The 19,513-nt window shown below is 40.8% G+C and overlaps 1 protein-coding gene across 1 annotated transcript; it reads left to right on the top strand.

Annotated features, from left to right (window-relative positions):
• Positions 1–2,305: 2,305 nt before the first annotated feature.
• Positions 2,306–18,461, top strand: LOC310671259 (ovoinhibitor-like; the record flags this gene model as incomplete). Its single annotated transcript, XM_083427004.1, has 13 exons — positions 2,306–2,504; positions 3,887–3,912; positions 5,027–5,151; positions 5,259–5,310; positions 8,999–9,129; positions 9,483–9,528; positions 9,883–10,010; positions 10,294–10,345; positions 10,909–11,036; positions 11,574–11,634; positions 17,174–17,298; positions 17,718–17,757; positions 18,330–18,461. The coding sequence occupies 13 exons, from the start codon at positions 2,306–2,308 to the stop codon at positions 18,459–18,461; spliced, it is 1,245 nt and encodes a 414-aa protein (XP_083283130.1).
• Positions 18,462–19,513: the final 1,052 nt, after the last annotated feature.

Here is a 19,513-nt window from a genome sequence, read left to right as displayed (position 1 = left end):
TAGCATACCATTTCTGGTTTATAATGTCAGTGAAGCATGGGAAGGTGATTTCAAAATGCTGAGAATCTGACCTTTGTATTGTTACGTGCACTGGATCCATGGCGCTTGCTGAAAGCGCAGCTTTTTGGTGGGGATGGGGTGGTGGAAAGAAAGATACCAGGCACATTCTAATTCAACATTCCAGTACAAAACAAGCAGCATTAGAGATATACCAAATATACTATGAATAATATGTCTTGAGGTTTGGGGGACAGGGGGAGAAGCTGCATTAGGGGACTATCAGAGGAGGTGAACCACCAGTCACTTTGTGGAGGATGAAAGGAAGCCAACAGAAGAACACCAGAAGATTCTACTGGATCAGGCTATGTGCCCATCTAGCCTGTTCCCAAAGTGGCCAGCCAGAAGCCTATGCAAGCAGGACCTACATGCAACAGAATTCTCCCCACCTGTGGTTTTTAGCAACCCATTTTCAGGAGCACACTGCCTCTTTATAGTGGAGGTAGAACTTAAGCATCATAGCTAATAACCATTGATAACCTTATCCTCCATGAATTTGTTTCATCCTCTTAAAGTCACCCATATTGTTGGCCACCACTACCTCTTGGGGGAGTGAATTTAGCTTAACTATGCAAGGTGTGAAGTCATAGTGCCTTTTGTCTGTACTGTATCTTCCAATATTCAGTTTTGTAAGAAAGGAAAACTTTCTCTGTCAGCTTTCTCAAAACTAAAACCCCCAAATGTTGTAATCTTTCCTCATGGGGAACTTGCTCCAGCTTCTTGATCATCGGTATGCAAACTCAGGCCCGGGGGCCCAGATCCGACACAATCACCTTATAAATCCGGCCCACGGACGGTCCAGGAATCAGCGTGTTTTTACATGAGTAGAATGTATGCTTTTATTAAAAATGCATCTCTGGGTTATTGTTGGGGCATAGGAATTCATTCATTCCCTCCCCCCCAAAAAAAAAATATAGGTCTGAGGGACAGTGGACCGGCCTCCTGCTGAAAAAGTTTGCTGACCCCTGTTCTTGATCATTCAAAGAGACAGCTGCCCTCTGACAGCTCTTTGGCATAAGTTGAGAAGATAGTCAAAAAGATAGTTGAGTTTAGATAGCTGAGAAGATAGCTGAGTTTAGAGCCAGATTTAGGCACAACAGTACTAAATTGGATGCAATATCAATCAAATGGGGCAATTTCAAACCTGTAGTTAAATTGTTAATTTACTGTTACCAAAAGACAACTCATGTTGATGATAACTACATACTCCTGCTGTTGAATCCAAAGGGCTGTGAGATGAAGGGAAATAGCCACTACTCCTGTTCTGCAAGCTCATTTGCACAAAAGTTTGCACAGAGCTATAAAAGATATTGCACTTCATGAGTCACAACCTCTTCTGCAAGCAGGAAGACATGCCTGGTTTTATTATATTTTTTTATTGCATAACTCTCTAGCAATGACAGTGATGGACCTTCAGGTCTCAAATTTTAGTGGCACCCTGTGCGATGCCAAGATTTGGTGCCCCCTACCTCTTGCCTTCCATTCTCCGTCATAGTTGTCACATACTCACACCAGAACCCCTGAGGCTGGTGCAAATCGGTTGCACTCCCCTAAATCTGCCTCTAGCAAAGGCTTCCTCAACCTTCCACTCAGCTTGCTTAATTTTTCAACTGTACATGCTCAATCTGTCCTCTGAAATCAACAGGGATTAAAAGTTTATTGGTTGGATCATGCCAAATAACTTTAAGAGCGCTAAGATGCTAACTTGCAAGCAAAACAAAAATCCTTCCAAGTTTTTTCGGAAGTTACAGTACAACCCTATTCATGGCTATTCAGAAGTTGATACTGGTTGACTTCAGTGTGTCTCATAGGATTTAAGCCTTAGTTACATTTGTAGGGCGGGGGGGGGGGAATGCATGTATCATAAAGGAGATTCCTCACACAAAAAAGTCAGTTTTGAATAGATTAGGTGAAAACAAGTGTCCCAATCTGAAAAATATAGTGGATTTCTATAAACCTTTACAGCCAGATCTCAGCCCTGATGTGAGAAAATCTGTGAGTGCCCAGCTCCTGAGAATAGAAGCATTACAGATTGCTATTATTAATCCATGAGGGATAAAATGATCATTGTCAGAAACCTATCAAAGTGCTGAGAGTCAGAAGTGATTATCCAGCTGCCAGTGTGATTGATGTGAAAAAGCTTGTGGGTTGTTTTTTTTAAAAACGACTATATGTTATTCAAAAAATGTAATTAGCATTTCCGCTCTCACTGGGAGGGATTTTCCCTTATCCATTCTTAATACGTCACATGAAATGTGGTCTTTGGAAATCATACTCTTATCATGATGAAGGATGTGCCCAGAAGAATATATATATGCCAGAACTTTGCAGAGTTTCATGTGTTCATTGTCTGGGTTTAGTACTAACCGACAGTGTACATACCACCATGAAGACGACACACGCCTTCACCCTCTTCAGCTTCCTTGCATTTTGCTTCTTCTTCTCAGGTGAGTAGCCTTTAATTCTATTCCCTGATGGTTGCAGTACCTTCTGGCCTCTTTTTATTCGCTCAGGGCCATGGATTCCATTAGATACATTTCTGTGCAGCTTTAGACCAAGAGGTGACCCACCAGACCCTCAAGGCTTTTAGAACTCTAAGCACAAGTAGCAGGTTTGGGGACATGGTCCTGGAGAGGCCGGGAGCACCTGCAGCTACAAATGTGGTTTGCAGAAAGGTCTCCTCCTGCTGTCAATGGCTGGGTGCTCCTGACACTTTGAACAATCTGTGGGAGGAGAGGGGCAATTAAAGGAGTTCCTCTGAGCTCAGGTACTGTGACATGTGGGCTGGTGTTCAAGAAAAGTTATTTAGACATTTTGCAGGTTCTGTTTGAAAAAGCTCACTTCCCTTCCACCTTCTCTGAGCCCATCAATTTCTATCATTCACCTGCCCTTCCCCCCAATCCCCAACAGGGAATGGAATGCAACAACCTTCAGAAAACGGGCAGGAATAGGATGTTGATTTGCATTTGCTGGTTTATATGTATAGATGCACATTTAGCAATAAGAACTTAATGTGCCTATTTCAGTGGGAAGACAATGCATTGTATCATTTCAGGGAAGGCTGTGACCAGGTGATAGGTGTGCCTGCTCAGTTTCCTCCCCAGCTGCTAAGCATTGATGGGCAACACAAAGGCCTTTACTCTCTCTTCTTTATCATCAGTTCAGTCCTGAACCAGACAGCACTTTGACGAAAAGACTGTTTCTAACACAAGGCTATGGCAGCCCTTCACATACAGGGCTGTCTTCCTTGCTAGATTCCTCAAGAAGAAGGAAAAGCCTCTCATTGAGAAAGGCGATAACAAGTGGTTTATTCCAGTTCTCCTTTGGGGGACTACAAATCCCATGATGTCTAGTGGGAAATGAGTCACAATTTGTTATTTCCAAACTATAGGGAAGCTGTAGGGGTAACCCCAGATGAATGGTAGGAAAATGGGACAAGGATGGGTCCTACACAGCCTCTCTGCAGTTTGAACTTACATTCTGTGTATCATTTCCCACCATACACGATGGGACTAGTAGCAATCAGCAATGAGCACAAGCTCAGCTTGCACTTCCCCATTGTCAATCACTGAATGAAGTGCACGAGATTCCCTTATATAACATGTTTGATCTACCAAAGTTAATCAATTATTGAAATATTGACAGCAGGGGCTATAAAATAAGCAGAGAGAGAGAGAACAAAAATGAATTTCACACATCCCTTATGTACTGCAGCAAATGTACCTTTGAATCTATGGATCTATGGATCTATGAATCTAGTTTTTTGAGTTAATGCCTATAACTCCATTTTATATAGAAATATGTTACATGAACTGTATTTCCATTCTAGGGATTTCTGGTGATCATGGACAGAAGGTTAGTGCCAACCATTTTTTGAATTAAGGTTCATATTTGTTCAAAGCTCATTTAGGAAGCCCTTGGAGACTACTGACCCTTCCTCTTCATATGCACACAGATCCTGATCCCATCTAACAATGGGCTGCTTTGCATATTCTAGTCCTAATCAGACTGTTGGTGATGACACCAATAATTAAAGATTATTTTGGAAAAGCAAAAGAAAGGAACAGGGAAGCTAGATTCATTCCCGCACCCCCCTCAACCCCCTGTTAATGCTTAGGCCAATGATTTGGTCTGAGTTACTGGCAGTAATACTTCTGCTGCCCACAATGTCCTGGAAGACAGCTCACCTGGGCATTTTGTGCTCCACTACTTTCTTTTCCTCAGGGAGCAGAAGAGGTTACTGATAGGCTAGACACCTGCTTACCATTCTGTGACTGTTTCTTGAACCTCTTTGTAAAGGTAAAGGTAAAGGGACCCCTGACAGTAAGGTCCAGTCACGGATGACTCTGGGGTTGCGGCGCTCATCTTGCTTTATTGGCCAAGGGAGTCGGCGTACAGCTTCCGGGTCATGTGGCCAGCATGACTAAGCCGCTTCTGGCGAACCAGAGCAGCACGCAGAAACACCGTTTACCTTCCTGCCGGAGCGGTACCTATTTATCTACTTGCACTTTGACGTGCTTTCGAACTGCTAGGCTGGCAGAAGCAGGGACCAAGCAACGGGAGCTCACCCCGTCGCGGGGATTTGAACTGCCGACCTTCCGATCAGCAAGTCCTAGGCTCTGTGGTTTAACCCACAGCGCCACCCACGTCCCTTTCCTGGCTCAGTAGATTTACCCTAATTAAATTGGGGTCTGCAACTTTAGACCACTTCTGAAACACTCCAGGGGCCTTGCTCATTTGCACTCTCACCATTGGCTTGCTCTTTTATGCTCACTCTTTTGGCAGCAATGAACCATCTTTCCATGCTCGAAAAGGAGAGGTTGCACAATATTTTAAGGGGAAGATGAAGATGTGTACAACAACAGGCTGTGCTGGTTTGCAGGAAGGTTTCACAGCAGAGGAATAGACATACTGAAATATAATAAACATATTTATCAATGTGAAATAATACTTATAATGCCTTCGGCAGGATGAATGCATCGAGTTTCCCAAACCAGAGAAAGGCGGCCAGATTTTCTGCACAGATGATTATAAACCTGTCTGTGGCACTCATGGTGTGACTTACCCTAACAGATGCGCACTCTGCGCAGCCCAGTGAGTAAATCTTCACACAGCTGTTTCTACCATTTCCTTGATGAAACATGTCATTTGATTCATTTATTTAATTTTATTTTTATATAACAGTGTCAATTTATTTTTAGGGCAGCGGGAGTTCACGTTCATATAAAACATGATGGAGAATGTAAAGGAAAGGTAATCACTACTAATAGGTTACTTTTTAACAGCAGTGATACTGTTGCAATAAAGAATACAGGACTGTGCAAAACTGCAATCTGTGGAGAACTGGAATCCCATATTATCTCAGGGATGTGCTTTTTAAAAATAAATAAATAAATGCCATCACATTTTATCTGTTCCCACATGGCCAGCAATTTTAGGCAAATGGTCCCCTCTGCTCTGTATTACAGCCATTGGGTGCCTTTTCTTTCTGAGCCCCTTTCTCTCCTGTTCCTGGTATTCCTCCCTTTTGCAGCTTCCAAATCATGGCTGCATCTGCATTGTGTTCCATGTATGTGCATCATTTCAGCCATATGTTTGAGAAAGAGATATGCCATACGTCACACCTTTGATTCCAAAGACAGGACCCTGCTGAACTGTGCAGAATTTAATGGGCTTGGGAAACTCGCTGCATTCATTCTGCAGCAACAAATTAAATGTTCCAAGTTAAGCGACTGAATAACTGAAAGAGGACTACGTATTGTGTTTAATTCCTTTGATGGTTACGTAAATTACTTTGGCAAGGACCGAGCTTCATCATAGTCTGTACTGTTAGTTCCAGATATTTGTTTGTGATAAGGAAAAGTAGCAGATTGTTGTTCCGGTTTCCGTCACATCTTGCAAATTCAGAAGTAGGGAGGATGAACACAGCATAGAAAATGGCCATTTATGCACCAAGAAGTGTTTGTTAAAGGGACCTGAAACACAGCCTGCTTTCGAATGACAGAACCTTGGGAAATGTTCTTGGAAGCTTGGGGTTGGGGTGGGCTGCTTCCTTGCCATCTTGGGACTATAACCAGATGCAGATTGCATAGCTTCTCCAGTAGCCAGCTCCCCACCCCCCACCCTTCTCTGGCTCTGTTTACCATCCAGCCTGGCGAAAAGTTCTGGACAACTTGAAAGCTTGCACATTTTTGTGGCATTTTGGTGGTGCTGCCTTAACATGAGCTTTGGCGGTGTTCTTATGAGCCAAGATAGCTACCCTTATTTTTGATGCCAAGACAGTCTAAGACAGCCCTTCTAGTCTACATGCCGACACACAACAACACTATCTCATTTCCTCCACTGAGTCCCAGCGAGTCTGCTGAAATCCTGAGCAGGTGTCAGCAGGCTGTTTTGGGATGGAGAAAGGAAAAGAAGTTGAGGCTTATTCCAGTTCAATTGGAGGTAACTGTGGGTGGATAAATCTGATTTGGATGAAGGGGACAACTGGAGTTGCATGTGGGTGCACCCCACCCCTGTAAAAGATTGGGCATTCTTCAGGTCTTCTGTACTCCTGTACTAGAAGTACAGTATAGGTTTTCTGTTGCTGCCTACCAGGGACGCTTTCACAGTAGATTTCTTGCATCAACAGAAGCTTGGACTAGCTTAGAGCTCCCTTTCAGATCTATGATTCCAGGATTCGATGACTTAATTCCATGTGCTGCTTTGCTTCAAAAAACAGATGGAATAGGCATGTCCTCTTGTATTGATATAACTTGTATAAAGCACCACAGTACAAACTTCTGGCAATGAATGGACATTTTCAGAATATTTTCTGTTTGCTCTTTCTTATGGAATGCTATCATGAGCTTCATTTAAATAGTAGTACTAATCCAAGGGTTTTTTGAGTTCCAACCAACTAAATATGAGATCAAGAAAAGGATGAAGAAAGTATCCGGCACTTTCCATAATAGCAGTCAGTGGATACGTTGTTCTTCCTTCAAAGCAATATACTAATATCAGTAGTGCATGTACAATTTTCTTTCTTTACATGTATTGTTGATATTAGTAAACTGAATTAATATTTGGGTTTGTTAATAGTATTTTGAATGGCATGCTGCTTTGTTATTGTACTACTGGGTGATTGACAATGGCCTTTGGCTGAGGAATAAAGATGTGTTATTTGTAAAGATTGTGTTCAATCACTAAGTGCTTTGCTACTATTTCCTTAGCCGGATGTCTGCAGTAAGTTCCCCCAACAAGAGAAGGGCAAACCAACTTTGTGTACCAAGGAATACCGTCCCGTCTGTGGTACCAATGGCGTCACTTATGCAAACTTATGTCTCTTCTGTGCAGCAAAGAGGTCAGTGACTTTCCCAACTTTTTGACAGGTGCTGAAATGACAGATCATCCAATGTGGAGCATGTATTGTAGGCATAATGCCACAGGCTCATTCCATGCACAAATATTCTGAGCACATGAGCTACTTACCATCCTATCTGTGGAGTTACCTATCCAAACAAGTGGGTTTTCTGGGCAGCAATGAGGCCAGTAAATTTTTCAATCGATGGAACTCTAATGGCAGATCTCTCATTGTGTGCTGGCCATACGGTGCTGCAAGCCACTTCCATGCATGAACATTATGAGGTTTTTTTTGTTATGGGCTGGTGGCTCTAAGCATTTGTTTGTTTGTTTGTTTGTTTGTTTTAGGGACAGTGAAGTTCCTCTTGACATAAAGCATGAAGGAGAATGTAAGGTAAAGGTGAATTCTGGATTTACAGATCATTGGGCAGGATTCACTTAATGAACCTTGTCAGCTTGTGCAACAGTATTCCCTTCCCCCTCCCCTTGCGCCCCCTTAAACTGGCTGCACAGAGGTTTGGGAGATCCCCAAGAATAGCATGGGGGGATGATTCCATTTGGCAGACTTGCACAGACAGAACGTTCATAATAGTGCAGCGCTGAATGCCGCCCAAAGGTTTTAAATACTCTTAATTGTGCTATTATTACCTACTCAAGTGCCATACGGTAAGCTTCTGCTATTGGGGGGGGGGGGAATATTCCATTCTCCAATTTCTTTTATTTCTTATTCGGTATTGTTTTAATCTATGCTGACACTTCCAACCTCCTTTAAATAAAATTCTTTTCCTGACCTTGGCTTTCTTCTGACACTGTTTTCTATATACCTCTGGATTGACCTCCTCTTTCACTTGGGTCAGCTACCTCACTGTTTGACTAAACAAAGTTCTTCCAGTTAGTTTTTACACAGCTGCAGAGCTTGCGTTAATTTAATTAATATAAAAAGTCATTAATACCGTTTTTCAAAGTTTAGTCACACTAACCAGATATCTAAACACGTCAATGTTCTGTGGAAGTTCTGCTGCCAGGTCAACCCAAATATCAGGCTTTCTCACTGGGGGGAGGGAACGCTGTTACCCACGCCTGTGGTCTCCTTCCCAAACCTCTTGGTCCACTTTTGGGATACCTTTTCCATGCCACAGCAAATTCTTCTAGGTTCTGGAAGCCCTCCTGCTCCTTCTGAGGGGTTATGAAGCCTTACAACCCCCATTTTCACCCCTTCGGTAAGTGTGTTACTTGTGGAGCCCAAGAAACGCGCATCCGGAGTCAAACTGTGGCAAACCCGGAAGCCTTAGAGTTGGCCTTAGAGCTCAAAACCCTCAGTATCTGGCACTTTCCATAATAGCAGTCAGTGGGTATGTTGTTCTTCCTTCAAAGCAATATACTAATATCAGTAGTGCATGTACAATTTTCTTTCTTTACATGTATTGCTGATATTAGTATACTGAATTAATATTTGGGTTTGTTAATACTATTTTGAATGGCATGCTGCTTTGTTATTGTACTACTGGGTGATTGACAATGGCCTTTGGCTGAGGAATAAAGATGTGTTGTTTGTAAAGATTGCGTTCAATCACTAAGTGCTTTGCTACTATTTCCTTAGCCGGATGTCTGCAGTAAGTTCCCCCAACAAGAGAGGGGCAAACCAACTGTGTGTACCAAGGAATACCGTCCCGTCTGTGGTACCAATGGCGTCACATATGCAAACTTATGTCTCTTCTGTGCAGCAAAGAGGTCAGTGACTTTCCCAACTTTTTGACATGTGCTGAAATGACAGATCCTCCAATGTGGAGCATGTATTGTAGGCATAATGCCACAGGCTCATTCCATGCACAAATATTCTGAGCACATGAGATACTTGCCATCCTATCTGTGGAGTTACCTATCCAAACAAGTAGGTTTTCTGGGCAGCAATGAGGCCAGTAAATGTTTCAATCAATGGAGCTCTAATGGCAGATCTCTCATTGTGTGCTGGCCATACAGTGCTGCAAGCCACTTCCATGCATGAACATTACGAGGGTTTTTGTTATGGGCTGGTGGCTCTAAGCATTTGTTTATTTGTTTGTTTGTTTGTTTGTTTGTTTTAGGGACAGTGAAGTTCCTCTTGACATAAAGCATGAAGGAGAATGTAAGGTAAAGGTGAATTCTGGATTTACAGATCATTGGGCAGGATTCACTTAATGAACCTTGTCAGCTTGTGCAACCGTATTCCCTTCCCCCTCCCCTTGCGCCCCCTTAAACTGGCTGCACAGAGGGTTGGGAGAACCCCAAGAATAGCATGTGGGGGGAACAAGGGGAGTGATTCCATTTGGCAGACTTACACAGACAGAACGTTCACAATAGTGCAGCGCTGAATGCCGCCCAAAGGTTTTAAATACTCTTAATTGTGCTATTATTAATTACTCAAGTGCCATACAGGTATTTAGACAGATTTTATACTGGGAACATGAGCAAAGGCCACCTCCAACAGTATGCATTATTTCACAGGATGTGTGCAGTAAATTCCCAGAGCCACCTAAGGGCCAGGCTCCTAAATGTACATTGGAATGGAAACCTGTTTGTGGCAGCGACGGTCAGACATATGGCAACTTGTGTGCATTTTGCCATGCGAGAAGGTGAGTAGATCAAATAAAGGTCCTTGTGTAACAAAAAGTGGCCTGCGGGTTAGTGGAATCACTTTTCTGGTTCAAACTATGTACGAAATATGTATGACATACATACAAAATATGTACAAAACATGTAAGAAATTCAATTTTGCATTAGAACTCTCAGAAGGAGGAGAGAGTTAACCCCTGGATGCATCTGAGAAGGATGCAATAAAAACATCTACTGTCAACCCAACTGACCAGATCATGTATTGCATGTTGAAGTTCCACAAATTTATCTCATCTTTTTCAGACAAAGTGGAAACACTATCACAATAAGCCACAAGGGTCCATGTAAGGAAAAGGTAAATCAACTGGCTTTATAATTCTCTGTGGCAGCTTATGCTTTTCTTACTAAACACTTTATGCAAGAGGCTGAATTAGTACAGGAGAATTCAATGGAAATACAACCTTTTCCAAAAGGAAAATAGTAGTGAGAGTCTGGAGAGATCACACAGATGTGCATGATTTTGCAAGTGTGGCTCTGGAGATAAAGTAAGTAAGTATCTCCTTAATCCATTCCCATTTTAGCAAAAGAATTTCCTATCCATTTCCACATATGATGCTGGCCATCTAGATGAGTAAATCACCTTCTTTGTAAATCATCATCTTTGGCCAATGCAATTCAGGGTATCAGGTTTATGATATGGAAACGTTTTGTTGTGAAGGGATGGATGTCTTTAGAATGCTCTGTCATGGCTTTGAAAAGACAAGTCTTTTTGCTTCCTCATGGAATCTACTTGCTTCCTCACAGAAAATCAGGGGTTTATATTAAAATGTGGAATTCACAAATCTTGTGTTGCACATCATGAACCTTTTCATGGTAATAAGGGATGTTTGAGGAAACATTCTATATTTGGTTTCATAGGACGAGTGCAGTAACTTCCCAGTCCCACCCAAGGGCAAGCCTGCTATATGCACATTTGAATTAGCAGAAGTCTGTGGCAGTGATGGTGTGACATATCCAAACAGGTGTACATTTTGTATTGCCAAAAGGTGGGTATATTTCTGTTAACCAGTGTATGAAAACATTTTAATGTAAGTCACTTTGAGCTACTTGGTAAAAAACCCTATCTAATAAACAACAATAATAAAAACAACAACAAGAGAGTTATAAAGCTGTTGTTGGAAAGAAAGCATACAATTTATACATTTCAAAATGCCTAGCTATGAATTCAGTACATGAATATGCTGTTTTTCCTGGAGAAAAAAGGAAGACTTAGATTAATGCAAGCTAAATCACTGGAATTTACTTAAGGGGGAAGTCCTTGGTTCATCTAAGGATGCGCTAGTAAAAATAAGCATGTAGTGTAAAGGCCCTTGGGAAAGGGGGGGGAAACAGTATTTGAGTAAATGGGGCCTATTTTTCCTCTTAAATTTTTAGACATTTCCTAGAGAAGGATCAAAAGGGAAACGGTTGGAAGATAAGTCCTTGGTACATCTGGGAACAATACACTGCAAACATCTCTTGTCAATATTGCTAACTGGACTGTGTAGTCTCCATGCCAAAAAAAAATTCATTTTCTTTTTCAGGAAAAGTGGTGGCAAACTAACAATAAAGCATGAAGGGCGCTGTGAGGAACAGGGGCAAAAGGTGAATCCACTTGCTAACATAATTTCCTGATGTGGGATAATGCTCCTCAGTACCCCTTCCAAATGTAATCTCCTAGGCATTCAAGAAATAAAAACTTCCCCTCCAAAGAGGGTCTCAAAACACGACAAAATACATATTCACTTATTATGAATAATAAGCCTCAAGGACTATGGCACATTCTAATCCTTAAAAAAAAAAAAGGTATTCAACCATTATTCAGCCTTACATGCCTTCAAGTCATTTGGCTTTGAGTTGTTATCTGAATCCTTAGGACTGAAATGAAAACACCACTCTTTGCATATGCCAAAAGCTCATACAGGTGTTGCCACTTACAAAAAACACTTACAAAACACTTACACATTTGTAGATTTCTCCCTTGGAGAAATCCTCCAGTTTCTCCAGTTTTTGTGCCAACATAACACATGAACCTTGGTAGGCAATTGCATATAGAATCTTGCCTCATGGTGGTTAAATACCCAGGCGATGAGGACTGTGGCCATGAAGCATGCTTTTCCCCTTTTTTCTTTTTTGAGGAGCAAGCCTAGTCATTGCATGGTCCCACAAACCCTTCAAACTAATATTATTGTTCATTATAAAACAGCTAACTACAGCTGAAAAACTAGGACACATCTACACTTATTTTGGTCTTCGATTTCCTCTGTTTGTCCCATGACTTCTAGGTACAGGTCTGAGCAGGGGTTGTTGTTATTCTGGTTCTGCTGTTTTCTCTGGGGAAACCTGTGGTTTAACACTGAATTGGAACAAATATCACCCTGCTCAGTCCCATGTCTAGAAGTCACAGGAAAAACTGAGGAAATCTCAGACCAAAAAAGAAGTGTGAAGGAGCCTTCAGAGTGTGAGAGAAGAAAGGCAGGGTGAAAGAAAGAGGAAATAAAAGAGCTGAAGGCTCAATCCCCGTTTTCCAAACTGCTATGTATCTGAAATCTCTTAACTTGGAACTGGAGGATTGGATGGGTTTATGTCTGGCCTGACCTCTCTGATATAACAATGCTAACATTTTATTTTATTTTCCCAGGACGAATGAAAGAAGTGGAAAGTGGAAAGCAGCAAGAATTACTTTTAAACTGAAGAAAGATACTCTCTGCAAATATCTTTATTTTCTAGTTTAAAGAAAAGTTTTTCCTGATCTGCTAATAGAATAAACTCAAAGCAACTAAATTCTCTGCCTTTGTTTTGTTATCAACACTACCCTGAGAATGAATCATTCCATGAAGTTGTCATTTTTACGCATTCACCATTTACAGGTTTTGTTCAAAAATTATTGGTTCTAACTTTTTAAAAAATATATACATAAAATATAGCAAAACAGCAGCACCTGTCTTCCATTAGCATTATCCGTTGACTTGAAATCAGAATCATATACATACAAGATTACCCCTTCAAAATGTCTGTTAGAATGGGAACAGCATGATATGTCTCTTAGAATGAGAGTCAACCAAGAGACACGACTCCTTCAAAATGATTTTAAAGTCTCATTTAACTTAACAATATACTGTATATCTAACAATATCAATATTATCCTGTTCAGAGCAGCACTAGAGTACCATCAATTACCAAAATACAAGTTACAGCTGAACAAACAATTAATGGCAACAGTAGCTAGAACAAGTTGAGACTCCTTCAGCCGAGAGCGACAAAGAATTGCTACTCACTCACGTAAAATAATACAGCCACTTAACTCTTGGAAGGGGAGGGCAAAAGAACTCATAGAATTGTACCTACCATGTCACCATGCTCTCACCATGAGGTCACAACTAAAAAAAGGGAGGAATTTCAAAATGGATGCATCCTCTGTGAATCCCACTCTGATTGGCAGGAAGGGTCAAACAACAATAAAGGGTTGGCCTTCATCCAGTTTCCAAGCATACTATCTGCCAGCAGTAATCTCCCATCCCTGATACATTTGGGTGAAATAACCCTTCACTGGAAAAAAAACCAAAGTCCAAAGGGAAGGACTTGGGGCTGCTGGTCCTTACAGCTCTTTGATAAGTCACATGCACTCTACTAACAGATCCATTAGGATTAAAAAGGCCTCTCTAGGGGCCTCGTGTTCCTGTTGTTATGCTCCTCCTTCTGCCACTTCTGCCTGATGGTGAAACGTTTCCCCTTTCCTACTTTTTCTTTTTTGTTATTTTAATTGACCCAGAGAATTTTCATGATTTCATGATATGAAACAGTTCTGTTAAGAGGTTAACAATGCAGCCCTACAAATTCCCTTGTAGCTGTTTATTTAAACAAAAACGGGGGGGGGGGGAGAGACATCCTTCTTTGAAATTTGAACTTTTTGTCACAAATTCTGTACTGCAAAAGTGCAAGAGGGAGAAAAAACCCATAGTAAATCACTTCCAGCTTTATTGAGTGGGTAACGAGACAAGAGGGGGTACCATTTTCCAAGAGAGAATGCTGGCAACTCTGAAGGTTAATATTCCAAGGCAGCTCTCCTCGCATAATTTCTTGCCTTCCAGCACCATCCATAAGTCACTAATCAATCAAGTGCACTATCTTACCATTCAGTGAATTGGGACCAACTTACCTGACTAAGTATTCTTAGGTCCATACTTACATAGGTGTGATTCATGCAACCTCCCTGCCTTTTCTACACCAGTGACAGACCTTGGGGTCTCAAATTTCAGAGGTGCTCTGTGTGAAGCCAAAATTTGGTTACCCCCACCTCTCACCTTCCATCCTACATCATAGTTGTGACACCCCCTGTGACACTCCTGCAGGGGGTGAGGGTTTGGGGGGTGGGAGAAGAATCACAAAACAGTCCAATTTGTGTACAGCCTACACTTGGGATGAATACCTTATTGTGTGCTGGAAAGAGGCATATGTACCCTCACTACACAAAGTGGTCCTTTCGTTTCTCATTGTTGCAATGAGAATTACTGCAAATTCTTTATTATAAGTTCCAGTTGTTATTTATCAACATAGTAATCTTTTGTGGCATTAACAAGGGTTATCTCAAAACTGATAAACCATGACTGTTGACAAGACACCAGAGCTTTGAAGTGTCTGTGTGGGGAGGGGGGAATGTTCAAAATCCCATTATATAAAGCCATTGTCTTTGAAAAGCGGTAGTCTTCTTGCTGCCTTACGTCTGCCACAGGTGAAATAACGTAAGAATGTTCATTGTTAGAGAGCATTGAGATAAACCATGTTTTGATTTAGGTAAAGGAATGTGATTGCTTCTATAGATATCAAGCACTATAAGTATGCCCATGATTGCTGTCAATAAGTTCTTGGGCTGAGCAAACTGCTAGCTGAATCTTGAGAGAAAAGGACTGTCTTCATTAAGCATGAAGATAAAAATATCTGTGATTCTTTCCCTAGCAAACTGTTGCTTCCTTTTAGGTAAGTATACTCTCCAGCTCTCTGTAATCAAGGACCACTTTAAACATTTCTTTTTATCTAGATGAGGCAAAGAAAACAGGAAAATGGGTGTTTTACAATGGATTTTAAAATATATGTTTTTGCCACTTTGGGCAAAGTCATCAACAACCTGGAGTTCTCCAGATGTTTTGGACTTCGACTTTGCTCAACCACACCCATCATAGCTGTGCTGGCTGGGGCTGATGGGAGTTGTAGTCCAAAGAGTCTGGGCAGCAACAGGTTGGGGATGGATTTGGTAGCTGATACATTCTCTCTTCCTGGTGCCTGGATCCATGATTAGGAAAATGGGGGTGGAGAAATATGTCTTCATATTTGGGGGAGGTGGGTAAAGGAAAAAGTAATATATAAACTGGCCCCAAGGAACAATTGATGTATTTATTTCAAAATGCTGTATTAGATAATGGGAGAAACCCATTGCATGCATGCGTCACCATACAAAATTGCATTGTAGTCTTGTATTGCAGTTCCCACTATGTATTGTACTGTGATGTAATCCCCATTGTGGGAATTCGCTGGAGCAAATACAAGTTCAGATTGCAGTTAATTGCTCCAAGATCCTTATCAATGAAGTCTGAATCCAATATCATACAAATATTATCGGGCCTTTTTTTTTTTTTTTACAAATGTGTATTTGTAGCTGTAGTAGTAGTAACAGCAGCAGCAGCAGCAGCAGCAGCAGCAGCAATATTACACCCCACAGCATCAAATCACATGCCAATTTACAAAGTGACATAGCAAAAAAATAAAAGAGGAATTCCTTGTCACAAGGAGCTTATAGTCTAAACTTTCACTTCAAATTTATCAGCAGAACATTTTCTTTGCCAGAGATATCATTTTTAAATTCTGTGAAATAAAATTTAATCATGCATTTACCACATTTGGATATTGTGTTTCTGTAAAAGGCAATGCATGGGAGAGCAGGGGGAAGAAATTCAAGTGCTGTCTCTTTTATAGCATTATGTAAGAAAGTTACATAATGGCCAAAACAGGGAACATTCTGGGATGAGAGGAAGGTCTCACCAGCTCACCTCTGAGATGACGCTGATGGAGGCAGTTGGGTTGGCAGCAGCCTAAGAACAACTGGTTTCAGGGGCCTTTGGTGTCTCACTTTATCCTCAGGCCATGTAGATACCATACATTTAAAGTGCCCCACCAAGGAATCCTGGGAACTGTAGTTTGGTAAGGTGCTGGGAACTGTAGCTCTGTGAGGGGGTAAATTACAGTTCCCAGGATTTGGAGTTGTTGCTTTAAATGTATAGTGTGTATGCAGCCTCTGATGCAGCCAGATAAAGGGATTCTGGTTTTTTTAAAAAATACAAGTCAATCTTTTAGAGCAACTGACCATATAAGACCACAGAGTATTCAGCATTTTTTAAAAGGGTCAGAAATGTGAAATGCCAAAGCTAATTTTCAACTTCTGGAAATTAGCCTTTCTTGTTGAAAACTCAAGAATGTAATAAAATACAGGAGATGATTGCCGGTACATAGGTGATGATTGGTTGTCCTTAATACATTCTCAAATCATTTTACAGGATTGGTTGTTCTTAATACATTCTCAAATCATTTTACAGGTACCGGAACTGCAGATAAGGTCAGTTAACATGTTTGTGAATACCATATTTGTTTTTGTTTTGGAATCACGTGGACTCTCATTCTGCATATCATAAAAGAAATGTGTCTCAGAAACGAATAATGGAAACAGATTGCACAATATAGCTGTTCTTTAGAATACAGTAAAGTTCTGCCTCCTTTTAACTACCTGTGCGGCTGGAATGAATAGTTAGCATTGCACCCATTCATTACCTGCTTGTGCATTCAACATTATAGATTTTGACACATTAGGTGACTTAGCAGCTGATTAAAATTGCATATATACATATTTTGTGCAACAAACGGAACTGGGGCAAGAATGGGTCTGAACGGAATACCCATTCAGCCATGTGGAGAGGGCAGAGTTGAAGGCTATGCAGACTTTTCTGAATAAAAATACTCTCTGAGTCTAAAAGTGAGTAATAACCCAAATCCTCTACCACCTCTCACAATAGTATGCCCAGTTAGAGAAGACACAGCTGGAGAAAAGCTTCCTGTCCGTTTTCCTTTGCAAACTCATTTTACCTTTGTTTTTCAGCTCGACTGCAGAAAATACCTAAAAGGTAAACGAGCCCAGATAAGCTGTGATACGAAGTATGCACCAGTTTGTGGAACTGATGGTCTTACTTACGGCAGCGAATGTATGCTGTGTGCCATTATCAGGTGAATATCCACATAATCTGTCCCCCACATAAGCTGGGAGAGTGATTTGTAATAGTAACAGGTGAATTTCTTTTCGGAGGCGGGGGAATAGACTCTGCCTGCCCCATTACTCCATGATGTCATCAATGCTTCTGGCTAGTTTTCAGGATGCTGCTCTTCCACTTCAGTCTAAAATAGTGATTGCAATCCAACATTATGTCACAATAATGTTAGCATGTGCTAGTAATGTTGCAGTGGCAGACTTCCAAAATGTGAGATTACGTACCTCCATTCATCATCTTTATGTTACCCCATCAATGAAGGAGAACCAATGAATCAATGGAGGGGGGGGAGGGGGAGGTATGATCTTAAGTATCTGCCTTTGAACGTTTCATCTCCATGTTAAAAATATTTACTAATTCCAGGCTCTCTCTTTCTAGGTGTGGAAAGCTTGTAGATCTGGCATATGAAGGAAAATGTGTAAATATCATTGTTCATTCACTTGAAACCAAATCATTTCTTTGAAAGTGAACCTAATATTTCTAGTCGTACTCTTGCATGTGACAATTCATTCAAATAACAGCTGAATGCAGGGTGCAACTACATTGCACCTCAGATGTATACATGTGTGTAGCTCTGATAATGCAGATTTGATCCACAGTTTAATTAATGGGTTGATCAATTGTTTGATTTCTGCTATCTCTTTGCAAGTGACTTGACTTTTAGAAGACCTCTGAAGGCAGCCCTGTTTAGGAAGGTTTTTAATGTTTGATGTTATATTGTTTTGTTATTATTATTATTCATATTCTTCTGGGAGCCGACCAGAGTGGCTGGGTAAACCCAGCCAGATGGGTGGCGGTAGAAATAATAAATTATTATTATTATTATTATTATTATTATTATTATTATTATTTTATTATTGATCTGCTCTTTCTCATGGGGCAATATGATATGTTTCTCTTTATATACATACAACTTATATGAATAATTGCAGCAAAATGTCCTGCTAATGAACAGTTGTATTGGGAAACATTCTCTGCTTGGTTTCACAGGATGAATGCAGCGATTTTCTAGAACCAATGAAGGGCTACCCTCCCAAGTGCACAGCAGATCATGGATCTGTCTGTGGCAGTGATGGTGTGACGTACCCAAACAAGTGCGCTTTTTGTATTGCCAAAAAGTGAGTTGATAGCATAAAGTCCTTGTGTAAATAAAAGTGATTCCCGGGGTACCTGGGAGTGCAGTTCTGGAGCACAAAGTTGAGTACTGCCTTAGGTGCTGCTTGAGAAATAAACAGAACACGAAAACATATATATTCTGTGATGCCAGGAAGTCAGTGACTTTAGACATTTTTCATTTATTTTTTATCTCAAGATACCAAAATGGTAGATCCTCCTGCATGGGACACCATGGGTTTTTCCTTTTTATGAAGATGTTGTTTTATTCTGAGAAGGCATGGCACAGTATTATTTATTAGCATGTTTTGATTTGTTTATAGGAAATGCGGATGTCCTCTGGAGATAAAATATCCTGGAAAATGCCAAATACAGGCAAGGCAATTTTGATTACATGGAATATTTGTTCTGATTCTATTTGTTTTTTAAAAAAGGTTATTTTCATATTTGTATGTATACATATATAAAAATCGTGATATTCCAGAATTTTCACAAAGTTTATAAGAAATAAAGAGAAAGAAAAGAAGGCCATGGTAATCCCCATTTTATAAGCAATTTTTCAGAACCAAGTAAACAATATTTGGGAGTCTATCTAGCTCATTGGTCCATTGACTCACCCTCTCCCTATTCAGTGGAGTGAAGACGATACCATTTTTCTGATTTTCTGGAGTGATATACAGATGCTGTGATTAAAACTAGATGGATCCCAAGTTGGTCAACTTCATCTTACCACCCACTTGTATAGGTATCCCTCATCCCTCCCTTGCGAGAGACAGCCTGCTAACACTGGGCATTGTCCCATACCTGGAAACAGGTTGCTAACAACAGAGGAAGGAAACAAGTCAGAGCTTAAGAAAAGATGGAGCTGGTCACTATTCTACAGAAATCCTGCCCAGTATCAGAATGGTGCTTTATATCATTCCAATCAACCTAAAGGATTTAACAAGGGGCAACTCATGAAATAAAAGGAGGAGAAGGAGCAGATACCCTGTTGTAATTTTATTTATCAATGAAAAAAATACACTTGCTTAATATACAGTGGAACCTCGGGTTATGTACCA

The sequence above is a fragment of the Podarcis tiliguerta genome, assembly GCF_965153285.1.
Source record: "Podarcis tiliguerta genome assembly, chromosome: 2".
NCBI lineage: Eukaryota > Metazoa > Chordata > Lepidosauria > Squamata > Lacertidae > Podarcis > Podarcis tiliguerta.
Note: the sequence above shows the minus strand (reverse complement) of the source record. Positions and strands in the feature narration are given on the sequence as shown.